This window comes from Antechinus flavipes, chromosome 5 (assembly GCF_016432865.1).
Source record: "Antechinus flavipes isolate AdamAnt ecotype Samford, QLD, Australia chromosome 5, AdamAnt_v2, whole genome shotgun sequence".
NCBI lineage: Eukaryota > Metazoa > Chordata > Mammalia > Dasyuromorphia > Dasyuridae > Antechinus > Antechinus flavipes.
In genome coordinates this window covers 285,653,873-285,678,771 of record NC_067402.1, presented here as the reverse complement: position 1 = coordinate 285,678,771, position 24,899 = coordinate 285,653,873, and the positions used below count along the sequence as shown (strand labels likewise).

At 48.4% G+C, this 24,899-nt stretch overlaps 2 protein-coding genes across 6 annotated transcripts in view; one reads left to right on the top strand and one right to left on the bottom strand.

Annotated features, from left to right (window-relative positions):
• The window catches only part of LGALS2 (galectin 2), a 43,592-nt gene extending 35,559 nt beyond the window's left edge, over positions 1–8,033 (top strand). For all 5 annotated transcript variants that reach the window (XM_051961850.1, XM_051961846.1, XM_051961845.1 and 2 more), the window contains exons 2-4: positions 1,511–1,593; positions 6,620–6,779; positions 7,810–8,033. In XM_051961850.1, coding sequence (XP_051817810.1) covers positions 1,517–1,593; positions 6,620–6,779; positions 7,810–7,956 — 384 coding nt within the window. In that variant the 5' untranslated portion in view covers positions 1,511–1,516 and the 3' untranslated portion in view covers positions 7,957–8,033. The remainder of the gene's footprint in view (positions 1–1,510; positions 1,594–6,619; positions 6,780–7,809) is intronic.
• A 914-nt stretch (positions 8,034–8,947) lies between these two features.
• Positions 8,948–20,187, bottom strand: CDC42EP1 (CDC42 effector protein 1). Its single transcript, XM_051961843.1, has 3 exons — positions 19,866–20,187; positions 14,931–15,730; positions 8,948–10,619 (listed from the first exon to the last, which is right to left on the bottom strand). The coding sequence occupies exons 2-3, from the start codon at positions 15,388–15,390 to the stop codon at positions 9,958–9,960; spliced, it is 1,122 nt and encodes a 373-aa protein (XP_051817803.1). The 5' UTR covers positions 15,391–15,730; positions 19,866–20,187; the 3' UTR covers positions 8,948–9,957.
• Positions 20,188–24,899: the final 4,712 nt, after the last annotated feature.

Genomic DNA, 24,899 nt, shown 5'->3' with positions numbered 1-24,899 from the left:
GTCAGCATGCCTGAAATCTCACCATTAGTGCTTAATTTCTTTGCCTTCTCTAGAGATTGCCTTCCCTAGCCTTCTCATTTAAAATATCAAGGCCCCCAGGAGGAGGAAGCATGAGGGAGTACACAGCACCTTATAACGATTAGCTCTATAAGATAATCATAACAACAATTGCTTACTGTGCTACTTTAATCCGTTCAACATTATGTCTGTTGTAGGAGCTCAATGCTAGGCACCTTGTGGTTTCCTTGTGCCTTCCTCACAGTAGCTACTTACGGTACAGGGTGCAGGATCTGCGGTGAATCACTTCATTTCTTTGAGTCTTTCTCATCTCTAAAATAAGATTGGACTAGAAGATCTCAAAATATCCTCCCAGCTTGATTTAAATCAATAATTTATTGATTTAATTTATTGATTTAAAATTTATTTAGTTGATTTTTTTTGTTGATTTAAACTAAGTATTTATTTTTTAAACACCTACTATTTACCAGATACTGCTTTAAAGGGGTGTATGGGGTGTTCAGGGAGGATTAGCAACTCGGCTGGGACGGCTGCTCATTGACTTTTGGTGTCCACCTTCATTCAGCCCTTACCTATGACCCCCAAAAACTGTATTCACTGCAGCCACACCCTAGTAAGTCATTTTGGCAGATGGTCTAAACCGGGTTGAAAATAACCGACAGATCTCGCACCCATTGGTGAGTTAGGGAAGTGCCTAGACTTTCCCAGACAGAACGTGTAGATAAGAACAGTTTGTTCCACTGGCCACGAAGGCAGTTGAAGCAGGCAATGGGGAGTGCTTAGAGCTTGGTCAGACATTGAGGACTCCAGTGTCATCCCTGCATCCTGGCCCATTGACTTTTGTCTTACCGCTGGATCTTGATGATTGTAGAAGAGAGAGGGAGGCTGATGACCTTGTGCTCCCTCATTCACACACAAGTCAAGATATGACCCATGACATTATTTGTTCTCTTTGAAAATGAATAACAAATAACTACTAGGATACACTGGGAGACAAAAAATGGGTTCTGCTCTCAAGAACAAGTTGTTGGGGGAGCAACAGCCAACAACTATGTACAATAAAGATGTAGATGGGAGGAATTTGAAGTAATCAAAAGAGAAAGACATTTGGCATTAAGGGGATGGGGAAAGGCTTCTTAATGGATGCTAGGTAGCTAGTATATATGTTATTATATACATTTTATAGATAACAAACCAAGATTCAGAGAGTTAAAGTCTGCCCCAGGTTACCCAGGTAGAAAATGTCTTTATGGGGAGATCCATTTTCTCGCTACTGGGAAGCAGAAGGATCTCTGGGGGTGAACATGGAGAAGTCAGCAAAGAGAGAAGACGAGGATGTGATTGAAAAAAAAAAAAAACCTGGGTCCATATTGGCCCCTGAATGCTTTCCTTTGCCCTCTGAGGTTGGGGGGACCATGGGTGGTGACAGCTGGGGACATGGCAGGGAAACTAAAGATGCTGGATCAGTGCAAATTTCTCCTCTTTGGGGCAGGATAAAATGGAAGCTTACCAACTGGAGATGATGCCGGGAATGACGCTGAAGGTGAAGGGGAAAATTACTGAAGATTCGGAGGGGTAAATATATGGGTTGGGGGATGGGATGGCGAGCTGGGGATTAGCTGGGAATTCTCAGAGGGCACACTTGAATCCCTGCCAAGGAAGGTCCTCAGTTTTGGGGTGGGTGGCAGAATCGAGGCATATCATCGAATATTATACTCATTTTAGAATTCTAAGTGACAGAATAATAGAATGTTTGACTCTTAGAATGCCACAAATCAGAGAACAATAAACTCAGAGTGTTGTTTTCAATTTTTGCTGCAAAGGAGGTGAAAATGATCCGACAAAAGGCAGCTAGATGGCGCAGTGGATAGAGCAACGGCCCTGGTGTCAGGAGGACCTGAGTTCAAATCTGTTCTCAGACACTTAACACTTCCTGGCTGTGTGATCCTGAGCAAGTCACTTAATCCAATGGCATTAACAAAAAAAAAAAAAAAAAAGGAAGGAAGGAAAAGAAAATGACATGACATAACTAACAGGGTGTTTATATCCACAATAAATCAGGAAATATTCACCTGTCCTTGATTCTATTTGCCTGGCCCAGTTGAATTTCCTCTTTGGGTGCCGAAAGAACTGAAAGGTGGGATAATGGGGCCACTGGCAGAAATGTTGAAAAGGTTATGAGAAACAAGAAAAGGACTGTGAGATCGGAGGACAAAGCTAGTCCTGATTTTCGAAAAAGGGAAGAGAACAGTGTTTGCAAACTCTGGCCCAGTTGAGACTGACTTGGATACCTAGGAAAATCTTAGATCATGAAGGAGATGGTTGACAACATTTAGAAAAGGAAGTGATGATTACAACAAGCCAGCAGGATTAGGGTAGGGTTTATCGGGAATACGTCATGCCAGGCTAAAGTCATTGCTTTAAAAAAAAAAAAGTGTATTTATTAATTGTTAAACTTGTAGAAAGCTGTGAATAGTGTTTGGTATTATTGTTTAGTCATTCGGTCATGTCTGCCTCTTCATGACTCTATTTGGGATTCTCTTACCAGTCTCTACCAGCAGACACTGGAGTGATTTGCCATATTCTTCCCCAGTTTATTTGATGGATAAGGAAAGTGAGGCAAACAGGGGTAAGTGACTTGCCTAGGATAACAGTTAGTAAGTGTCTGAGGCTGATTTTGAACTCGGGAGATGAAAATCTTGTTTACTTAAATTTTAACCAATTTTTTAATCAAGTCATAAAAATAACTCCTATTCTTCTTGTGAAGAAAATGGAATTATAAATGTAGAATTAGACAGTAGTCAGATGGAAACAGACCTTGGGTGAAAGTCATTGTCAATATGACAAAAAATCTCCAATGAAGGACTCCGGGGTTCTGTGTTGTTTAACTTGTTTTGTTTTGTTACCAATGACCTGAATAAAGGTACAGACTGTATTAGTTCTGCACATATCACAAAGCTGGGAGAGCTGGCTAACACAATGAATGGCAGTCAAGATCCAAAAAGATCCTGATAGATTAAAGCATTGGACTGAATGTAATAAGATGAAATTCAATGGAGATAAACACAAAGTTTTAGGTAAAAAAAAATCAACTTCAGAAGTGTGAGATGGAGGCTAGACATTCTGAAAAACATCTGGGAGTCTGAGTAAACTGTAAGCTCTCAGAGTCAGCAATGTGATATAGCAGCCCCAAAACTAATGCAGCAGTGGGTGGTATAGTGCATAGAGCCCTAGGTCTGGAGTCAGGAAAATCTGAGTTCAAATCCAGCCTCAGACACTTGGCTTAGCTGTATGATCCTGAGCAAGTCACTTAACCCCCTTATGTGCCTAGTTTCCCCATCTGTAAAATGGGAACACACTAGAGAAGGAAATGGTAAAGTATTCCATTTACATTGCCAAGAAAACCACATAGACTTTGTCATAGGGTTACGTAAAGTCAGACAACAATAAAAGCTAATAAAACATTGGTAGAGTCAACTTCTGTGAATGGGGAAGTGATGGCCCTAATATACTGTGCTTCATTAGACTTCCTCAGGAGCATTCTGAGTCAGTTCTGGACACCATAGTTTAAGAAGGACATTCAAAAATTATGGAGGATGTAACCAGGAGAGAGTCCATGTCCATTGCAGTATGTCTAAATGAAAGATGGGATAGTTGTCTTCAGTAATAGCTAGCATCTTTATAGCACTTTACAGATATTCTCAGGACTTTTGTGGGGTCAAATGAGAATAAGTCCCAATTTCTACAAATGAGGAAATTGAGACCAATATTAGGTGACTTGTCTAGTGTCATGTAGCTAATGAGTATCTGGGATTAGATTTCAAATCGGGTGTTTCGGCTTCTAGATAATATTAATAACATTTATATAGCACCTACTATGTGCTAGGCACTATGCTAAGAATCTTATATTCTTTCATTTGATCCTCACAGCAACCCTATGCGGTAGATGCTATTATCATTCCCATTTTATTTGAGGAAACTGGGTCAGATAAAAGTTGAGGGACTTGTCCAGGATCACTCAGGTAGCAAGTGTCTGAGGCTGGATTTGAACTCAGCTCTTCTTGACTCCAGGAACAGCTTCATTTAGTATGTGAAAGAAGGATTAGATTTGTGGAATGGAATCCATCCCCTTGAATAGAAATGTCAAAATAACACATTTAGGCTTGAATGTAGGAAAAACTTTCTAACCCTGAGTACTAAGTTATCCCAAAGTGGAATGATTCTGGAGACAGAAAGTTTTTCCCTTCATGGAGATTTTCAGACAGAGACTGGCTGGCTGACCATTATTTGGGTGCGTTGTAATGATTCCATCAAGGTCCCTGCCAGCTCTTTAGTTCTGTGATCATTAGAATCTGACCATTCTGGAATCTTAGAATCTTCTCATATTTTTGCTTGCTTGGTGGGGAAGGTATTGGAAGGAGGGAGAAATTTGGAACTCAAAATTAAAAAAAAAAAAAAAAAGCTGTTAAAATGAATAATTATTTTAAAAAGAATGCTATGACTTTGGAACTGAGCTATCAACAAACCAATTATATAATAGATATATGAACAGATATAGATGCTATTTAAGCCAGACATTTGATATGTGCCTATGAACTTGGGTTATGACGTCAAAGATGAAACTAAAAATTTTTACCTCAAAGAGTTCTACTGGGGAGAGGGAGATGGATTAACAATGTGTACATGTAGAGATCTAGTTACTCAGTGAGCAATTATTAAGTGCTTACTATGTACCAGTTAATGTGTTAAGTTCTGGGGATACAAAGAATGGTCCAAATTCTCAATCCTGGGATCTGATCTGGATTTTGAAGAAAACCAGGGAACTCAAAGGCTGAGGGTCCAGCTTTGAGAGACATTTGCTACTTTTCATAGGAGATAGAATGCAGAGCAGCAAGAAGACAAAATAACCTCCAGGGGATTGGAGGGAAATCTTCCAAGTGTTGGAAGACCAGAAAGGCAGTAGGGGCCAGGTGGGAAGAGTTTCAGTGCCACATAGAGATTTCTATAACTGATCTTTAAAGTAATTGAGGGTTACTGAAGGCTGAGCAGGTGGGTGGCCGGGTCCACCCGGTTTTAGGAAAACCATGTTGGTTGGTGAGGAGAGGATAAATCGGAGAGGTGAGGTGTGAGGCAGAGAGACCAACGGATGAGCAATAGCTGGGGTAGAAGTAACGAGAGCCCCTTTGTAAAAATAGATTTGTAGAAATGGAAATATTAAGATCTGGCAAGGTATCGACTGTGAAATGAGCACCGATGAGATGTCAAGGATTGCACCCAGGTGATGAGCCTGAGGAACTGGCAAGGTGGCTGTGCCATTGGCCATAATTAGTAGAGTTGAGAAGAGGTGAGAGTTTAGGAGGAAAGGGGAACGAGGATATGTATTTTGTACAGAGTGTGCATGGTTTCTCCCTCCCCCCCCCTTCCCCAAAAACCAAAACTCCTTGAGGGCAGACATTGGTTTTTAGCCCTTAGTAGAAGGGCACTTCCCCCAAGCTGGTGGGATTGGCTTGGTTAACCCTCTGGTCCTTGCCTTCTGCCCATCAAACAGACTGCTGCAACTCATCGCTTTGTGTCTCCTCAAAGGGAAAAGCAAACCTGCTAATGAATGATATTGAGAGTCTAATTTCTAGAGCCCCTGCAGGTGGCGGTGTGGGATAGTAGTCAGAGCAGGCCTCCAAGGTCCAAGTCCCATCTTTGATGATACTTACTGACTGTCTGACATTGGGCAAATCACTAACCTTAGTTCTCTGGACAACTCTCTGAGACCTTGAGTTGTAGGAGAAGTGCCAGCCTGAGGGAGTATCCAGGAAGCCCCGAGTTTCCTTTCTCAGGGAAATCCCAGGTCCCTTTAGGGGGACCAATCATGGCAGATGGGGAGTACAAGTCCAGATGTGGAAACCGAGGCTCAGAAAGATTAAGGACTTGAAGGCCATACGCCTAGAGGGCAATGTGGATGGAGCACTAGCCTCAAGAGCATCTGAGTTCAAATCCAGCCTCAGACAGTTAATACTACCTCTGTGACCCTAGACAAGACATTGAACCCCAATCACTTTACCCCCCCAAAAAATACAAAAATCTCTCATAATTGCAGACCTGCCATTGTCTCCCCCACTGTCCCCCATTTCCTCTGTGCCCGTGCCTCTTGGCATGGGCTGTCTAGAGAGACTCCTGACATTGCTGATGCTTGTCCCATCCAGACTGGCACTAAACGCTGATTTTTCCCCATGAATGCCATCAGCTACAGGAAAAGCTAGTCCGTGAACTTTCAACTTTTAGTAAAAGGTAAATCTGTCTGGGATTCTCCTCCTTTGCCAAAGACCATTCAGGCTCTTTTGGGTTGGAGAAAGTCTCTGGTCAGTGCCAGGCCTTCCCAGTCAGAAGACCGGAGTTCAAATCCTATGTTTGCATAGCTTTAGGAAAGCTACTTAAGCAGCACGCTAGGACTTGGTTCTTTAACATGTAAAAGAAACTGCTGTCACTCGGCCTTCAAGCCTCCTTTAAGCTTTGACTCTCTGGGATCTCTTGAGGACAAACCACTTCTCCTATCCTATTCTCAGGGCTCAGACTGATCATTCACTCTCTTGTCCTTTCACCTCGACAGTTTCGTGATCAATCTGGGCACCAGCCCCAAAGAGCTAGCGCTGCATTTCAACCCCCGATTTGAGGAGGACACCATCGTCTGCAATTCCCAGCTGTTAGGCAAGTGGCAGGAGGAGCATCGAGACGATCACTTGTGTTTTGAACCAGGGGATGAGATAAAGGTGAGAACGTGGAGTGGAAGTAGGGGTAGGTCCAGGAGGAAAGGCTGATGATAAGAGCTGTGGATCTAGGAGCAAAAAAGGCCTGCTTTGCAATCCCACCCCTCACACTGGGTTATTTCACTTTGGAATCAGTTTTGTTAAACAGGGAGGATAATACCCATGATGCCTCTGCAATAGGATGACTGGGGAGGGCAGTGTGTGAAACCCTTTAGACACCTTCAAGTGCTAACAAGTCTTAATAAGATTATCAAAGATGAAGATCAGGTGACTCGGGCAACAAAGGACATAGTGTGAAGAGTCCGTGATTTAGAACCTGAGAGACCAAACTCCAACTCGGGTTCCATCACTTACTTGCTTGTGACACTTGTTTGCGTTAGCTCCCTTATCAATAAAATTGAGGGAGTTGGATTAGATCCATATAATTTTTATGTTCTCTGGACAGTTATCTGTCCAGACAGTTAGAATATCAGTTATCTGAGGGCCGGGATCACCCCCAGCATAAAATAAATGCTTATGAGGGAAAACTACTTCATAAATCTAAAGGGCCCCATAGAATTTTGAGCTATTAGGATCCTAGTTCTTAAAGATGGAAGGAGACTTGGACACCATCGCCTGCTCCTATTTTGCCAATGAGGAAACCGAGGCAAACAGGGCGAAGTGACTTGTTTAGGGTCAGGTAGCCAGAAAGTGTCTGAGGTCACATTGAAGAAGAGTTTTCCTCTGTTACTTACGAGGAAATGGCTCCTGTCTCATCTGCCAGACCCCACCTCTACCCGCCAGTCCCAACAGGTGCAGTGAGTCACATGGTAGAGTGCACAGGTTCTGGAGCTGAGCCATGTCCGACTTTACCCTTTGTGTACTCTTTGGACAAATCATTTCATCTGGTCTCGGTTTCCTCATTTGTAAATAAATGGATTGGACTCAGATGGCCCCCTTCGAGCTCCAGATTTATAATCTACCCATGGTCCTTTGCTTGTTTGGGGTTCTCGGATGATCCCTGGCTTTCCTTACCTTCTCCTCCTCCCTGCAGCTTCTCGTGACCTTTGATGAAGATGAATTTCAGGTGAAGCTTCCTGACGGTCACCAGGTGACATTCCCCAACCGGGATAATTGCTACCACGTCTCCTACTGCTGCGTGAAGGGCGGTTTCAGTCTCACCTCCTTGAAGCTGGAGTGAGGACAACGGGGCAGCTTCCCCCTCCCCTCTTAGCCCCACAGAAGTCATGACTTTAATAAAGATTTTTTTTTTCAGCACCCAGACTCTGCTGTTTCAGTTCTGGCATGTCTGCTTTTGCCAACCTCCACCTTGGTTCTTTTCCATTCCCTGGATCATCATAGCCAATAATGGGCACTGAGAGGGAACTTAGAACAGGGGATGTCAGGGCTGAGAGGGAGCTTAGAATAGGGAAATGTCAGAGCTGAGAGGGGCCTTAGGACAGGGAATGCAAGAGCAATAGAATTCCTATCTAGAATGACAAATCTGGAAAAGATCTTAGAAGGCGAGACTAGTAGGATGCTTTGAACTCATCTAGAACAGCTTCCTCAAGAGCACAAGTGACCAGAAAGGTGAAATATCCAGGTCTGGAGCCAGATTTAGAACTAAGACTCTCGCCCCTGAGGTCTCCATTGCTCTGATTAAGGGATCAGGAGGAAAGGGGGGGGGGGGGAAGGCGGGCGGAGGAAGCTGGTCTGTTTCTAGCTGGGGGAGGTCTGTGATCTTGAGTGAGTGACTTCATCACTTCTCTGGGCCTCAGTTTCCTGCTTTGTAAAAAGGACGACTCCTCCCTCCTGTCTCCCAGGGAGCTTTGTAAGCCTTGAAGTTCTCCAGTAATGTGAGCCGCTGTTATTTCTGGCAGCACCCTGTGCCAGGCACCTGGGGGCAGGCAGGCAGGGGAGGGTCTAAGCCCCATGTTCCGGGAAAGGGAGATAAGGCTCGCTCTCCCATCTCTCGCACACAGGCACACACCTGCACCTTTATCGGTTGGAACATTCCAGCCTTGTTATTCATTACCTATCCGCTTCCCCCTGCCCCCAACACCCACACCTGGGGAGACCTGTTCCCAACCTTTGGGGAGCAGCACCTGGAGCCCCTGCCCCCATGACATCCACCCACAAGTAGGGGCCAAGGATGGATGTTCCACCATTCAGACAAGACACAGACAAGAAGAGACAGTTTTCCGGCATCATCTTGAGGGACATTTGTGTATATATATAAAAAATCAAACAAAAAAACCCTCCTTTTTTAATCAGACTGGACAGAGAACTCTGGATGGCCAGAAGGCCGGGGGTGGGCATTCCTCCCGGCTGAGGTCATGGGGGCCTTTGGTTATGGCTTCTAGAACAGAGATGGGAGCGGGTGGCAATGTCGGACGGGATTCAGGAGAGGGTCCATCATCCCAGGGGGCAGGGGCTAAGAGAGCCCACGCCGGTGCCCAGCAGGGACTCCTACTGGCAGGCAGGAGGCACCCACCGAGATGAGGGAGGCCCCCTCCCACAGCCTGGAATGGACCCCCTGGGACTGGCCTGCAAAGTGCTGGTGGTGAAGACAATGGGCTCCTGTGCTGTCCTCCCTTTCCTCTTTTCCCCGTCACAAAGGCTCCACTGTATGGCCCCGGCTGGGTTGTGGGTGTGGCGGGGAGGGGGGGGAGCTGGGCATCTAATGCCCAAGGCTGGCAGGGGTCAGGGCGGGCTGTCGGGCACACTGGGTAGCCGGTTCCCAGAACAAATCCCTCTCAGCTGTTCCTCTTTCAGCACCCACCTAGCTGCCCCTATTTGGGAAGCCTCATCTGACCATGGAAGGGAGGAGGGTGAGGGGGCGAGCCTGTCCTGCTCCCCATCGTCCTCAGGGTGGGAGAGTGGAATGGGCTGGGAGGCGACTCCTGCCAAGTCTCTGGGGGCCGCCCCCCCCCCCACTCCCCTGACTGCTTTGGCTTAGGGAGAATGAGGTGGTGGGACAGGGCCTGGGGGTGAGTGGGGGGGGGGTTATTGGAAGCACTGCCAGTTCCTTTTCTCATCCCTCCCCCACTCTCCATTTCCTTCCAGCTCCTGGCTTTGCTGCTTGTCCTGTTGGGTCAAGCAGATCACTCCCCTCTACCCCAAATCCTCTGCCCTCCAAGGCGGGGTGGGAAAGGGGGGACTTCAATGGAGGTGCTGGGCTGAGGGCCCAGGAGGGCCACCCTCACATGTTCACCTCATCATCCTCATCCGCGAACTGGAACGAGGATGCCTGGACTGTGCTTGGGACCGGGACCCTCCTGGGTTCCCTCTCTGAGCCGCTCCTTGTCCAGCAAGGGGAGACCCCCAGGCCCTCATCCTGGCTCTCCCACGAGGCCCGGCTTTGAGGCAGCACTCCCGCTAGCTCTTGCCGGGCGGTCGCCTCGCTATAGTGGGGCCTAGGACCCCAGCTGCCCACCCAGTGTCCCCTGGCTGGGTTCAGACTGACGGCTGCCCTCAGCTTCTCGGCCGGCTTCTCCCCGGTGGGGCCCTTTGACACCGACACCCCGTTGGGGCAGTGTCCCTGAGGTCGGGGCTCTGGGGCCGGGGGCTGGGGCTCTGCGGGCGGGGCCGGCCCCGACTCTTTCCCAGGCACCTCGGACAGGCTCATGGCACTGAGGAGCTCGCTGAGGAGGGAGGGACCCAGGTCTAAGCGGAAGGAGAGCATGGAGTCGGAGCGATGGAGTTTGGGTTCCGAATCGGAGCGGAGCAGCTCGGGTTCCGAATCGGATCGAGGCAGGGAGTTGGAGTGAGGCAGGTCGGACTCAGAAGGGAAGGAGCTGTCCTTGTCCAGGGGCCTCTCGGGGGCTAACAGGCGGGGGATGGTGCAGAATCCAGAATCCAGGCCTGGAAGGGAGAGACCAGACAGGCTCTGCGTGAGCTCCAGGGGCCGCTCCGGTCCATCAGCCTCCGCCCAGCCCCGCCCTCCTCCCCGTGGCTGCCGTCTCTCCCGAGGTGATCCTGCGCACCTGGAGAGCAGGCAGCCACTCATTCTTCCCCGGGCACCTAGTGTGGAACCATAGTAGGGGTATGATTGGATTCCACGACCCAGATTCAGAGCTAGGACTGAGGCCATCTGGAGAGAGAGGCAGAGGGGACCTAGAACCCGTGAAGCAGTCTTAGAAGAAGTCCGATTTAGAATGGGGATTAAAAATGACTCCTTCAGGTAAGGAAGCAAAAGTACTGGTGGCGCAGGGGATAAAGTCGAGCCCGGAAGTCAGAAGAACCCGAGTTCAAATCTTGTCTCAGATACTTAACACTTCCCAGCTGTGTGACCTTGGGCAAGTCACTTACTCCCCATTGCCTCAGAAAAAGAAAAAAAAATGGTGGTGGGGTTGTTGTGTTTGATCCTACAAGACCGTGTCCTTGGGGCTTTCTTGGGAAAGCTAGTGGAATGGCTTTTGCCATTTCTTTCTCCAATATATCTCCATTTTTGCGGATAAGAAACAAAGGAAACCAGGGTGAGGTGACTTGCCCGGCTACTAAGTGCCTGAGGCGGGACCCTGTGCGCTAACCATTGTACCACTTAACTGCCCCATAATGAAATACAGTAATACTCCTCCAAAGTCCTTCCCAGACTTGGAAGAGCCCCTAGGAAAAATGGAAGGGACTAAAAGGTTCTTTACTTAAAGGATTATGGGTGATAACCATAATCTTGCCTTCCAGGCTGCAATGGGGCGATTGATCCAGCTAGGGCAGAAGCAATTCTGCCTGCCCCCTGCCGGGAAGCAATTGGCAGGCTGACACTCTTCTTTCTCCTTAGAGAAAGGATCAGGCTATCAGTGGAAGGACAAAGGTCCCTTTGTTGACCTCCAGAGGAGAGGTGGATTGAGAAAGTGACTCGGTTGCTCAGTTCTGGACTGATAATAACCCAAGCTGCATTTTGAAATCTCTTTGCCTTGGTCAAGATCCCCACAAAAGTTAGCTGGAGTTTTCTGTGGGTTAGAGTCGCGGTGGATGGCGGGAGATGGAGGGAGGATTTTGATTCTTTCTAAGCTAGAATTAGTTTGGATAATGTCAAAATAATCTGGGTGCCTGCAATAGGCAGGGTAGGATCTGAATCTAGGTCCCCTGACATTGCCTTCCACTGAGCCTGCAAATAAGAGTCCCAATCCCTGAGGCTTTTCAGCTTTCACTGGAGCTCCTCCCATACTCCTTTACTGTGTGGGCAAGAGGCCCCGGCTAAGCAGTCCAGCCAGCGATGGATGTGGAAAGGTCAGAGGCCTGGTCCTGGTCACCAGGGAAGGTGTCCCTTCAATTGTTTGGGTGAAGAAAGCCAGGCTTTGTGGCCTGCCTATGTGGGTGGCAGAAATTCCCAGTTAGAGTGGGACCAGGGCTGGACTAGAAGTTTGAATGAATGAAAAAATGATGAAGGACTCACTGTGGGCAGCAGCCCAAGCATCTATTTTCTAATTGTTTGATCTGGGATCTTTCTGAGCCTCAGTCTGCCTACCTGTTAAAATGGGGATACTACCTACCTCATACTTGGAGAGAAAACCCTTTGTGAACCTCAAAATCTTAGAAATTTGGGTATATTATTATCACTCACACCAATGAATTCAGAGTTCTATGGAAATTACTGACATTAGGGTCAGGCAGGGCAGCTGAATGGTGCTCTGGAGCACATCACTCCAGGCCTGGAGTCAGAAAAATCTCAGTTCAAATGTGGCCTCTGATACTTGCTATCTGTGATTCTGGGCAAGTCATTTCACCCTGTTTGCCTCAGTTTCCTCATCTGAAAAATGAACTGCAGAAGGAAATGACAAACCACTCCAGTGGGGTCCTGACTAAAAACAAATGTACCCGGAATTGTCTGCAAATACAATTCCTGACCTCCAGGTCATAGTCCCATGGGGAACACAGACAGGGGATACTGAAGCTAATCAGAAGGGGGGGAGGGAGCCCTGGAGGTTCAGAGGCCTCAGGAAAAGGCTCCTGTGGAAGGTGGGCCTTTACTGAGACTGGAGGAAGCCAAGGAAGCCAGAGGGAAAGATGGAAGAGGGACAGAGGTCCTGGCATGGGGCAAAGCCAGAGTAAAGGAAGCATGGAGTCGTGAGATGAAGTACTTAATCTCATCTAATACCTCCAGAGAGGCAGATGGACCTTCCATTTGGAGCCACATTTTATAAATAAATGAACTAAAACTGGGGAATTAAATAATTCCTCTCAGATCACATAATTATTAAGGAGAGATAACATAACTTGAACCAAGGACTCCATGTCTCCTAGTCTAGTGCTTCCGACTCATTTTATTTTTAGACTACATCTGTGATTTCCTCAGATTCCTAGTGAGGAAATTCTCTCTCCTGGACACTTATAAGTGACTTGGTCAGAGTCATATAACCAAGAAGAGTCAGAAGTGGGACTCAAGCCCACAACTTCTTAACTCAAGAAGCTGATCATCCACCCTTAATATTATGTTGCCTCCACTTCCCATATGTATGGAACAGGTCAGAGATGATGATGATAAAGAATTATGGAGACTGAATGTAAATCAACATATGTTATGTTCACTTTTCCCCCCTTTCTCTTCTGTTTTTTTCTTTCTCGTGGTTTTTCCTTTTTGTTCTGATTTTTCTTTCCCAATGTGGTTCATAAAGAAATGTGTAGTTAGAAAAAATTAATGTACATAATAATGGACATGATAATAATGGACATAATGATTTACCAGTTTAAAAAAAACAATAAAAAAGGGGGGAAAAGAACTGACATTTATAGAGCATCTTAAGAGTTGTAAAGCACTGTATAGGGGCAAGTCACCTATAAAATGAGACTGGAGTAAAGGTTCTCTCTAAGACCTTTGTGGACTGCAAATTCTAGGTACCCAGATTATTTTGATATTATTCTCTATCCAAACCATTGTACACACACACACACACACACACACATACACACACACACACACGCACACACACACACACACACACACACACACACACACACACACTTCTTATTTGATCTTCCCCACAACCTAAGAAGAAGGTGCTATTATTATGTCCATTTTTTTAAGTCATGTCTGGCTCTTTGTGCTCCCATTTGGGATTTTCTTGGCAAAGATGCTGGAGTAGTTTGCCACTTCCTTCTCCAGCTCATTTTACAGATAAGGAAACTGAGGCAAATAGGGTGAAGTGATTTGTATAGAATCACACGGCTAAGTGCCTAAGTCTGCATTTGAATCTGCCAAGAGCAGCTAGGTGGCAAGGTGGATAGCGTTAAGCCTGGAGTCTTCCTGAGTTCAAATGGATTGGCTCTGGGCCAATGCTCTATGGGTACTGTCTGCTTATAGACCAGACTAATGACCTACACATTCAACATTCACTCAGTGAGTTTCTTTAGGCACCTACTATGTGAGAGGACCTAGGAATACAAAATTAAAAAGATAATGCCCTGCCCTCACAGAAATTTGATTTATTATTAATTATTTTATAATAATTTATTATTATTAAATAAATATTATTAGCTGATTATTTAGAAAGCAGACAAAAAGGACTGACGATTACTCAAGGTCATCAGGACCATGTCTTATCACCATTGAATTGAATTGACTCATCTGAGTCACTGAGAGCTACTTTCTACCAATGGAGAAACGGGGGACTACTGTCCTTGGTTAGGTCAGGTCATCAAACCTAGATCCCAAGGTCTCTCTGCCTGGTACTTGGTAAGGGACCACTGCTCTAGAGGAAGGGAACCTGGGTATAAATCCCACCCCTCATGCTTACTCCCCCTGTGGACAAATACTCCACCCTGTTAAATCTCAGTTTTCTCATCTGTAAAATGGGGGAGGGGGGACTGGACTAAAAATACTTTCCAGTTATGGAGAAATGAGCCTAATTTCAGTGGGGTTATGGTTTTTTTTGGCCACAAGATGGCAGCATGGCTCCATGACTGTCTCCAGACCAGGCAAGACCCTGCCTCTCCAGCCCCTTCCTAAAGAAAGAACAAAATCTGAATTTGAACCCAGGTCTTGGGGCTCCAAAATCTTTAGCATCCCTGTCCGCTCCCCCCAAACTGAACAAGTATCTGTTAAGCCCATCTGGTGGGCCGGGCACCGAGCCTCAGAGGGGTTCGAGGAGCAAGCAAAGTCAGCTGAAATGAGAGAAGGGGGCCGTTGGAGGGGGCCAGGAGAAGGGATGGGGTGGGTGCGGAGAATTCCCTTACCGTAGCCATGGTGCCCATCAGGGGACCCCCGGGGGCTGTCTCGGAAGCTCAGCTTGCTCACCACCACGCTGTCGTAACCCGCCTGGTGGAGCTGGGGCAAGGACACGGCGTTCTTGATTATGGGCGAGATGGCGGGTGGGTCGGGAGAGGCCGCCGAGGAGCTGAAGCCCCGGGAAGGAAGCCCCCCGCGCCGCACCTGCCGCAGGGTCCGGAGCAGGAAGCTTCTGGGGGAGCGGCCGCCGCCCCGGCCCACCCCGCCGTGGTTGCTGAGGAAGGAGGTGTCCCCGAAGACGTCCCCGCCTCGGCCCACGTGCATGGTGTGGCGGAAGTCTCCCAGGGGCGGGCTGATCATGTCTGTGGTCAGCTCGGCTTTCATGGGTCTCCTTTTCCTGTGGGAGCCGGACATCCAGCCGAGGGTTGGCCCGGCGGCCTTGGGCTGCTCGACCCTCCTCATGTCCATGCTGACTTGTTTCTTGGAGGGCGATGGATGGTCGAGGGGCGAGACGACCCCCTTCCTCCTACCGACCTCAGCTTTTCCGGGCTAGGGGCTGTCCCGGAGCGTTGGGGGAAGGGAGCGGTCAGTCCCCTTTTCTCGTTCCTTGGCCTTCTCTTAGGGGACAGGTGCCGCCCTGGAGGGTGTGGCTTGTGGGGGAGCCATGGCCTTGGAAGGCCTCGGGATGCAGCTCTCCCGGATGTAGCTGGAGCAGGTCTGACTGGGGGATTAGCGGCCTAGTCTGCCAGATTCTTTCTTCCTGGGGGGTTGGCTTGGGACGAGCTGGCCGATTCCAGTGGGTGGAGACCTGAAGGAGGACAGAGTGGAAAGCGACGAGACAAGGCTCAGTCATGGACAACCACTTGCCTCGGGTCACCCAGCTGCTGAGAACAGGGAATGGGAGCGCTGGGAGGGGCCTCAGAACAGGGAACGACCAGGTGTGAGAACCCAGGCTCTTGGACTCTAGAGGTCCTGAGTCCTAAGGGTAGGTGACTCATCTCTCAGAGTTTCCATCAAATGGAAATATTGACAGCACCCACCTCACCTTGTTTTAAGGAGGCAGTGAGCTAGTCTATCCAGAACACGAGAAAATGTTAGTTTTTAAAATCCCAAGATTATGGATTTAGGGCTAGAAGGGATCTCAGAGATCCTCAGCCCCAATTTCCACCTCCCTCCAATTTTATAAATGGGGAAACTGAGGCAGAGGGCCCTTGGAAGCTCTCTAACTCATTCGTTTTACAGATGAGGCAACGGAGACTAGAGAACAAAAGGGAGGAAATCCAGGCAGGATTTGATTCCAAATCCTGACTCTGAAGTCAGCTGTGTCTACTGTTACCATACTGCTCCGCTTCTAATCCCCCATTTCATGAAGGATCTCCATCTCATCATCTCATCATTTCACAGATGAGGCACCTGAGATCCAGAGAATATCAGTATTTGCCCATGTAGGAAAAAGGGAGGAAATCCAAGCAGGATTTGATTCCTGATCCTGATTCTAAAGTCAGCTGTTTTTACTGTTTCCAATCCCCCTTTTCATGGTGGATCTCCCTGAAGTCAATCAGTCATCTAGGGGTCATTTCCTGAGATAGGAAGAGCCCTCAGCCTCTCAAGTCAGAACATTTGAGACAGTGAGGTGGTGGAATGAATAGAGTGATGGGCTTGGGGGATCAAGAAGTCCTGAGCTGGAGTCTGACCTTGTGTGATCTTGAGCAAGTCATTTGACCTATTTGCCTCACATTTCCCCATCCATAAAATAGAGCCGATTACACCTCCCAAGCTCATTATAAAGTGCATAACACATAGTCAGTGCTTTATAAATTGTTACCTATTTATACCTGCCTCTGACTCTTTTTGACTTTGGCAAGTAATTTCTCAGTGTCTCAGTCCCAGGCAGCCCTCTAAGACTTTCCTTCCTAAAGATCCTTCTGTGTGGCCAGCTCCCTTACTCTCCACTATATAAGCCCCAATTCTTCCTTTAGGAGTTCTTGTGGTGCAGTGGTTAGAGAGTCTGTCTCAGAATATGCCTCTGACACACAGGATCATTGATGGGGAGCTTAGCCCACTATTTCCGGAATTTGAGTCCAGGATGAGTCATTCTAAACCTCAGTTTCCTCATCTGTCAAATGACAGGGTTAGAATGGGTGAGATCATAATGACCCGGGCAGTCATTATGTAAGTTGCCAAGCAGGAGATGGTCTTTGTTTTCTCCCTGGGGAGTTCCCTACTCAAATGAAGCCCCCCCCAATTCTTCAGTTCCCATCGACCTCCTTTGAATTCCCACAATCCTTTCTGCCACTTTCTGGTGGAGTGACTTCTGATAAAATCACCTCAAATCTACTCACCTGTAGAATGGGGATAATCAGCCCTGCCCTGCCCAAAGACCTAATGAGATAACTGGTGGGAAAGTGCCTTAAGTATATACCTAAGAGGGGTTATTATTTTCCCTTATTTGCCTACAGGGTTGTCTCCCCTTGAGAGGCAGAAGGAATAAGAGAAGGGACTGAACCTAGTTTCAAATCCTGCATTTCTAAGTGAGCAGCCATGTAACGCTGGGCATTCGCTGCCTCAGTTTCCTCATTTGCAAAATGGACATGAGAAGCCTGGCACAGGGTTATTATTAGAAGTGCTTTGTAATTCTTCAGTTCAGGAGCAACAGTGACCTTAAGTAACTTACAAACTCCCTGAACCTAAGTTAACACAATACCTGGCACACAGTAGGCTCTTCGTAAATGTTTGTTGAATCGAATTGAATTGGTTTTCTCTTTTGTTAATTAAAAAAAAAAAGTGGTGGTGGACTGGTTGCACAGGAAACCAGTTATAAAGATGATCTTTTTAAAAGGTCCCCCGACCCAGGTTAATTTAGAACCTTGAACTAGGGGATTCTTCCAGCTCGAAATCCCAAGCTAGAAGCCCAGGCCGCCAGCAGGGGGGGCCTGTGCCACGCCGAGACTTGTTAACGCCGAGCTGGGGGCTCCAAGCTAGTCGGGCTTGGGCAGCGGGACCCACTACAAGGGGAAGAGTCCAAGCGGGTCTCCAGGACTGCCTTGGACCAAAATACCCTCGGGATCCTCGGACCAAAAGCTAGAAGGGTCCATGGGAAATCACTTACAGAGGAAGCAACTGAGGCTCAGAGAGGGGCGGCGGTTTGCCCAGGCTCACCCAGCGCGGAGAGCCGGGCGAATGCATCCACGCCTCCTCTGCCTGGGCGCTGTCCCGGCCGTGTATGGGTCAAGCCGCCGCCCGGGCGCCACGTGTCCTTCGGGCCGCGGGCCGAGAGGGCACATAGCCTGGAGACGGCTCCGGCCCCCAGCGCTAGCCGGGCAGAGCTCGAGAGCGCGGTGCCAGGGTGCCAGGGAGCGCGAGGGCTCCGCAGGCGGGTTAGGGAGGGGGGCGGGGAGAGGGCAGTTAGGGCAGGGCAGGGCAGCCCTCCCTCCTACACCCCTCTGCCCCACCCCCACGCGCACAGGCCTAATGGGCCAGCCCTGGGGAGGTCTGGAGAGTGCCCCCCCGGAGTCCCGAAGAATGGGGATGAAAGAGGCGTCCTTCCTCGCCCTTTCATATTTCTGGATGTAAACCCAGCGAGGCAGGTAATGCAAAGACTATTCCTGCCTTCCTCTCTAGCCTTCCACCCCCGCCATTTTCATACGGGGAAACTGAGGTTCAGAGATGCTTTGCCAAAGCGAATATGTCTCAGAGCTAGAACTCGAATCCGGGCCTTCTGATAGCACCTCCTGATCTCTAGCTCCCGCACGGGGACTTTTCGGAAGACTTCAAACTTCTTGCCATGTCTGTCGGAGACCCCTTCCCCCCCTCCCCCCCTTCCCCAGTTAGGACGGAAGCAAGCGTCGATTGTGCCCCAAGCTCAGAACTCCCAGACATCCCTAACTGTACCTGAGCAGTTACAAGAACCTCACCGACATCTGGAATTAACTCTTCCATCTCCAGCTCGGCTGGCCAGCCCTCCCCAGCCTGCCTTTCTTTCCCCTTCCCTTCCCTTTCCGTCCCGTCCGGTCCAGTCCCGTGCAGTCCCGTCCCACCCTTTCTCTTTTCCTGTCACCTAGAGCAAAGAAGCCTTCTCCCCTCCCCCCGCCCTTGCCCCTATTCCCTCCTCCCCTCTCCGCCCAATTCCTTCCTAGCTTGTCTCGGAAAAGGGTCCGTCTATCCAGCTGCTAGCCGGGGAGTGGGCAGGGAAGGGGAGAGGGGACCCCAACAAGGAAAGATCTTCTTGTGTGTTAGGAGATGGAATAAATTCAGGAGATTTTAGAATTAGGGAGATCCCCACCAGAGATGGGGGGACGGGACTGGACGGGAGATGACTTCATCGGCTTTCCCCAAATCCGGTGGCTGCTAGTCGGGACAGGGAGTCGGCGGGGAGAGAGAGAAGAACTAAGGGGGGGCGAAGTTTTAGGGCTGGCCTCTAGGTTTGTGTTCCCCCCCTTCCTTCCAGCTCTCAGGGCCGACTCTAAGAATGGGGGTGTGGGGGTGTTGTCCGCCGCCGACTCCTAGTAGCAGACAAAGTCTTCGAACAACACTTTCCTCTCCCCCGCCTTCCCACAACCTTCGCTCCCCCTCTTTCTTCCCCCCCCCTCCCCGCAGCGACTCCCTTTCCTGTCTGAGACGCAGGAATGAGGAGCGGGGGGTGGTGGGGAGCAGACTCCAGCCCTATGCCCAGCTCTCCGTGGCTCCCCCTTTCTCTTCTCTCTTACGTCTGTTCTTCCTTCCCGCTAATTCACTCGCCTTTCCACCCCTTCACCCATAGTAACTACTTCCCCCCCCCCCAACTTTCTGCCTCTCCCAGGCAGCTCCCACAAACGCTGCTCGGGGCACAGTGCCTCCCCCCGGAGCGCCCGGCCCAGTGCCGGCCAGCCTCCCCGTGTGGGCACACCGACCCCCACTTAGACGGCTGCCCCTCTTCCGCGCCCCGCGGCAACGTGCACGTTTACCTCGGTCCGCGTCTCGGGCTTTCTTTCTCTCGGTTTGTTTTCCCGGCAGAAAAGGAAAAGAAACTTTGGAGCGGCTGCAGTTTCTTTCCCTCCCCAGCGAGTCTCGGCCGCCCTGCCCCCGGGCACTCCAGGCAGATGCAGGCAGGATTGGGGGTGGGGTGGGGCGGGGCGGGGCGGGGGATACTAAAAGCTCCTTCCTCCCCGGCTGGTTGGGCCGCTCCGTTCCAGTGGCAGTGCCCAGCCCTCTCGCGGCCGGCCGGCCGTCTGTCCGGGACAGTCCCCCGGCCACCCGAAGTTCTGGCTTTCAAGCGAGAGGGGTGGGAGAGAAGGAGGGCGCAGGAGGGAAAGGGGGAGGGGGGCGTGGAGGGCGGGGCGGGATCTCAGCCGCTAGTGGCCAATGCCTTCCGAGGAACTGAGACAGCAAGAATTTGCTTGGGCCGTCCGGGGGAGGGGAATTCGGGCCTTTACTCTCCGTCCGTCGTCTCCTTTCTCCAAACACACATCAGACAAGCGTCCCTTTCTGCTAGCGATATCCCTTTCTCGGCCTCAGTTTCCTCATCTGTAAAATGGCCAGGGCTTGCTCACTGACCTCTACCATCTATTCCCACTCTAAAAATATAATCCTCCGATCCCGTGGTACAGACGGTAGTGGCCGGGTGGCAACAAGCGGGCCTGGGGTGGCCACCTCCCATTTGCCAGCACCCTGACGTGGAACCCCTACTCCCGTGATACTTCTTCTGGGTAGAAGTCCCCCCCCCCCCATTCCCCTTTCCTCCTCGGTCACAGAGAAGGCGATGTGGGACCTGGTAGATCTTGGAATCAGGAACGAGAATCCGGTCTTAGCCACTTCCTTAAGACTGCTGCCTTTTCTGAAGCTCAGTGGTCCTTTCTGTAAAATCAGAGGCTCAGACTCTTCCAGGTCTAAGATCCATGATCCTACTGATCAATGATTCTGTCACCTGGAGAACTTGGAAGAGGGATGAAGTGTGTGTGTGTGTGTGTGTGTGTGTGTGTGTAGAATCTGGGGACAGATTTAGAGGAGTGACTCCATCCCTCCTGTATGCCCCGGGCCACTAGGATGAGAGTGGCTGGGTGGAAGAGAGCTGCAGGGAAATGGGGAGGAGTAGGGTACAAAAGGAGAAAGGATCTTGTGACTTCTATTCAGGACTTGTAGAGGAGCTCAAATAAAGTGTGTGTGTGTGTGTGTGTGTGTGTGTGTGTGTGTGTGTTTGTGTGTGTGTGTGTCCTTTCTGGACTCAGTTTCTTGCTTTTTAAGCTGAGATTAGATGAGATGCTCTCTAAGGATGCTTTCTGTTTCAGATCGATGACCCTGTTATTTCCACCCAGCACTTAGGAAGAGCTCAAGTGGCCAACTTTAAAGTGCTTGTTGTAGTAAGCCAAGAGCTGGGGGCCAAGTCGATACCTATTGATTGGGAATGGTTAGGCAAATTGTGGGACATGTGTGTCATGGAATATTACTGCACCAGAAGGAAGCAAGAAGATGAAGAACAGAGAGAAGCAGGGGGAGATGGAGCAGAGGAAGGCAGGGAGGAGGAAACACCAGAGGACAGCCTTCTCTCAGCCTTCTTTGCAGAAGTGAAGTATTCTGGATGTAGAGCACTGAATGTGTCTTAGGACTGTGGAGGTCTCTGAGTGAGGAGCACTGAATATACCATATGAATGGGATAACTTTTCAGATTTTTTTTTCTTTTATTATAAAGAATGGCCATGACATGTATACATATATTATATTTAACTTATACTTTAACATATTTAACTCTATTAGTCAACCTGTCATCTGGGGGAAGAGGTGGGAGGAAGGAGGGAAAACGTTGGAACAAAAGGTTTTGCAATTGTCAATACTGAAAAATTACCCATGCATATATCTTGTAAATAAAAAGTTATATATATATGTATATGCATATACATATATATATATGTATATATATACATATATATGTATATATATATATATAAAAGAATGGCCATGATTGGGGAAGAAGTTGATGGCTCCCTACTCACCCTTAGTTCCATCCATTTATCCTTCTTTCCTTGATCCAGAACATATTCTTGCCAATTGCTTTGCTACCTAAACCAGAGATTATACCCTTGGGTTTTAATTCCTTTACCTCTTGAACGTGACTGTCCCACTTACCATTTCATGTGGGCACTGCTCCCCTATGCATACTGGCTTCCCTAATTAAAATATAACACTTTCAAGAAATGAATTTTTTTCTTTTTCTTTTTCCTTCCTTCTTTCCTTCCTTCCTCCCTTTTCTCTCTCTTCTCTTCTCTTTTTTCTCCTCCTCCTCCTTCTCTTCTTTTACTTTTCTTCCTTCTCTTCTCTTCTCTTCTCTTCTCTTCTCTTCTCTTCTCTTCTCTTCTCTTCTCTTCTCTTCTCTTCTCTTCTCTTCTTTCTCTCTCTCTCCCTCTTTCTCTGTCTCTCTCATCAGTGTTTGTCAGTATTTGTGGTAGGCATGTAAAAATGCTTGTGGGATGGCATCTATATATACTTTTGTTTTAGGTTTTTCTCTCTTAGTTTTTTTTTTTTTTTTTCCTTCTGGAGGAGGTAGAAGGGAATATGGCAGGTCCAACCTGTCTTACTAATGATCCTCTTCCAAACAATCTAATTGAATAGGGTTAGAATAAGGACAGACCAGCTAGATCGTCAGCACATCTTTGCCAGCAGTCTGGGTGCAACCCAAGGGTTAAATGTGGGCTGCACAGTCATTATCCCTGGACTGCAGAATGCAGAACGAATCCCTTCCAGATGGGGGCAGGGGGAGATTACCTTGGGATAAGAGCTGCCTGCGCTCCCACTTCCACCATCCCTTTCCTCTCCAAAGAAAGAGGGGCCTCCCTTCAGACAGTGGCCATTGACTCCCCTGGCTAGCTGGCTTCCATGTCTTCGACCAGGTGGATTCAAAGTAGGGAATGTATGGGAGGGATTTGGGACTCAGGGAATGAACATGGGGGCTGGAGATGGGACTGTTCAACTCCTCAATGCTAGTGTTCAACTCTTTACCCTGATGGCCACCCATGAAGAAGTTCAGGTGTGGCCTCTAATTAAAAGTAGGGTGCTGTTCATCTCTTCCACTTTTGTCCCTCTACTGTAGCGTTTGTTATTTCTACTTTCCATCCGTCTGTCAGCTCACCTGGTGGCAGGTGCCTCTGTCTCTCTGCCTGTCTATACCTACTTCTATCTAGCTTTCCGTTCACCAGCCTGTCTGTCCATCCATCCACTTACACTCACACGAATCCCTAGGCATTAAGTTGCTCTTGGATTTGGTCAACCTATAGGCCCAGCCCTTGGTCTCCCTGCCTGTAAAAACTTCTTGTCTCTGGCCAGTGATAGTCAACAGAGGCCATTGGCAGGAGGCCTGCCTTCGCCCCATCATACCCACGTGAAGTCAGCTGCTGGGCTGCTCAGGCCCTCCCTACTCTGGAAACAGTTGGGAAAGGGAAGTAGGAGAGAGAGAGGGAAGGGAGGAGGAGAGTTTTTGTTGCCTAGAAAATCACAGAAGGACCTGGGATAATGGGAAGACTTCCCCTCTGCTACACTCCACCTCTTGTCCTCAATCTTGTCTCTTTTTGCAATGGTCACAGCCCTTAGACTCTGTAATTACATCACTGAACAGGTTGGATTGCCCAGGCTTTAGGTCACCTCCCAATTCTGACACCCCAAATTCTAAGGCCCCTCCCAGCTCCGACATTCTTTTGTTCTAAGCATCCTCCCAGCTCTGACATTCCATGTTCTAGGTTTTCTCCTAGCTCTAACATTCCTGGTTCTAAGCTTCTTCCCAGCTTTGACAGTTCATGTTCTAAGCTCCCATCCAGTTCTGACATTCTTTGTTCTAAGCTCCCTCTCAGTGATGAAATTTCTTGTTCTAAAATCCCCCCAGCTCTAACATTTTATGTTCTAGGTTTCCTCCTAGCTTTGACATTCCCGGTTCTAAGCTCCCTCCCAGCTTTGACAGTCCATGTTCTAAGCTCTCTTTCAGTTCTGGCATTCCCTGTTCTAAAGTTCTTCCCAGCCCTGACATTCCCTGTTCTCTCCAACTCTGACATTTTTTCAGCTCCAATATTCTATATTCTAAGTTCCTTTCCAGCTCTGATATTATTTGCTTTAAGACTTCTTTCACCTCTGATATCACCTATTTTAAGATCTCTCCCAACTCTCACGTTATTTCTATAAAAATCCTGATATTCAGAACTCGGACATTCTATGCTCCCCTTGCTCTTACAGCGTCTTTTCTAATGTCCCTCTTAGGACTGCCATCCTTTGTTCTAAGGTGGCCCCTCCCAGGCGTGACAGTCCATTCTCCAAGGCCAGTTATAGCTCTAACATTCGATGGTTATATTCAAGGCTTTTGTTTTCTATCCCAGCTGCTATTGTTCCATAATTTGGTATTGCTTCCTGTCTCGGCCATCACATTGTTCAATTCTCCCGGGGCAGGATGGGATCTTCTTCTATAGTACCCACTGCCACTGGGACTCCCAGGGGATGCTCAGTAAATGGTTGATAATTTTTGATTATGATTATTATTTTGTGGGACAGAGCAGGGGGAGTACCCGTGCCCCTCTTTGTCTGTGGAGGTTTGCTATATTGATTTAGTTTTTACCTGAGCCTGTGCAGCCTGGTGGGAAAGATGCTAAGCCTTGAAACAATGGGACATTTATCCTTTTTTTTTTTGAGGGGGGGAAGCAGGAAAAGGTGTGGTTAGGAGAGGAGGACACTGGGACATTCTCTGTTTAGAAGCCTGCCTTGAGAAAAGCTGGTGAAGGAATTGTCATGAGAAGCTACATCCAGAGCTGAAAGGGCCCTCAGAGACTATTTAGACCTTCCTCCTCATTTTATCATCTAGGAAATAGGTTCAGAGAAATAATTAGCCCAAGATCACACAAGTAGCATCAGAACTAGAGGATTTGAACTCAGGGCCTTTGGATATAGAGCCAACATTCTTGAAATATTGAAATATGAAATATTGGCTATCTCCTCTGAATGTGTAGGAATTCTATATATAGTTTTGATTG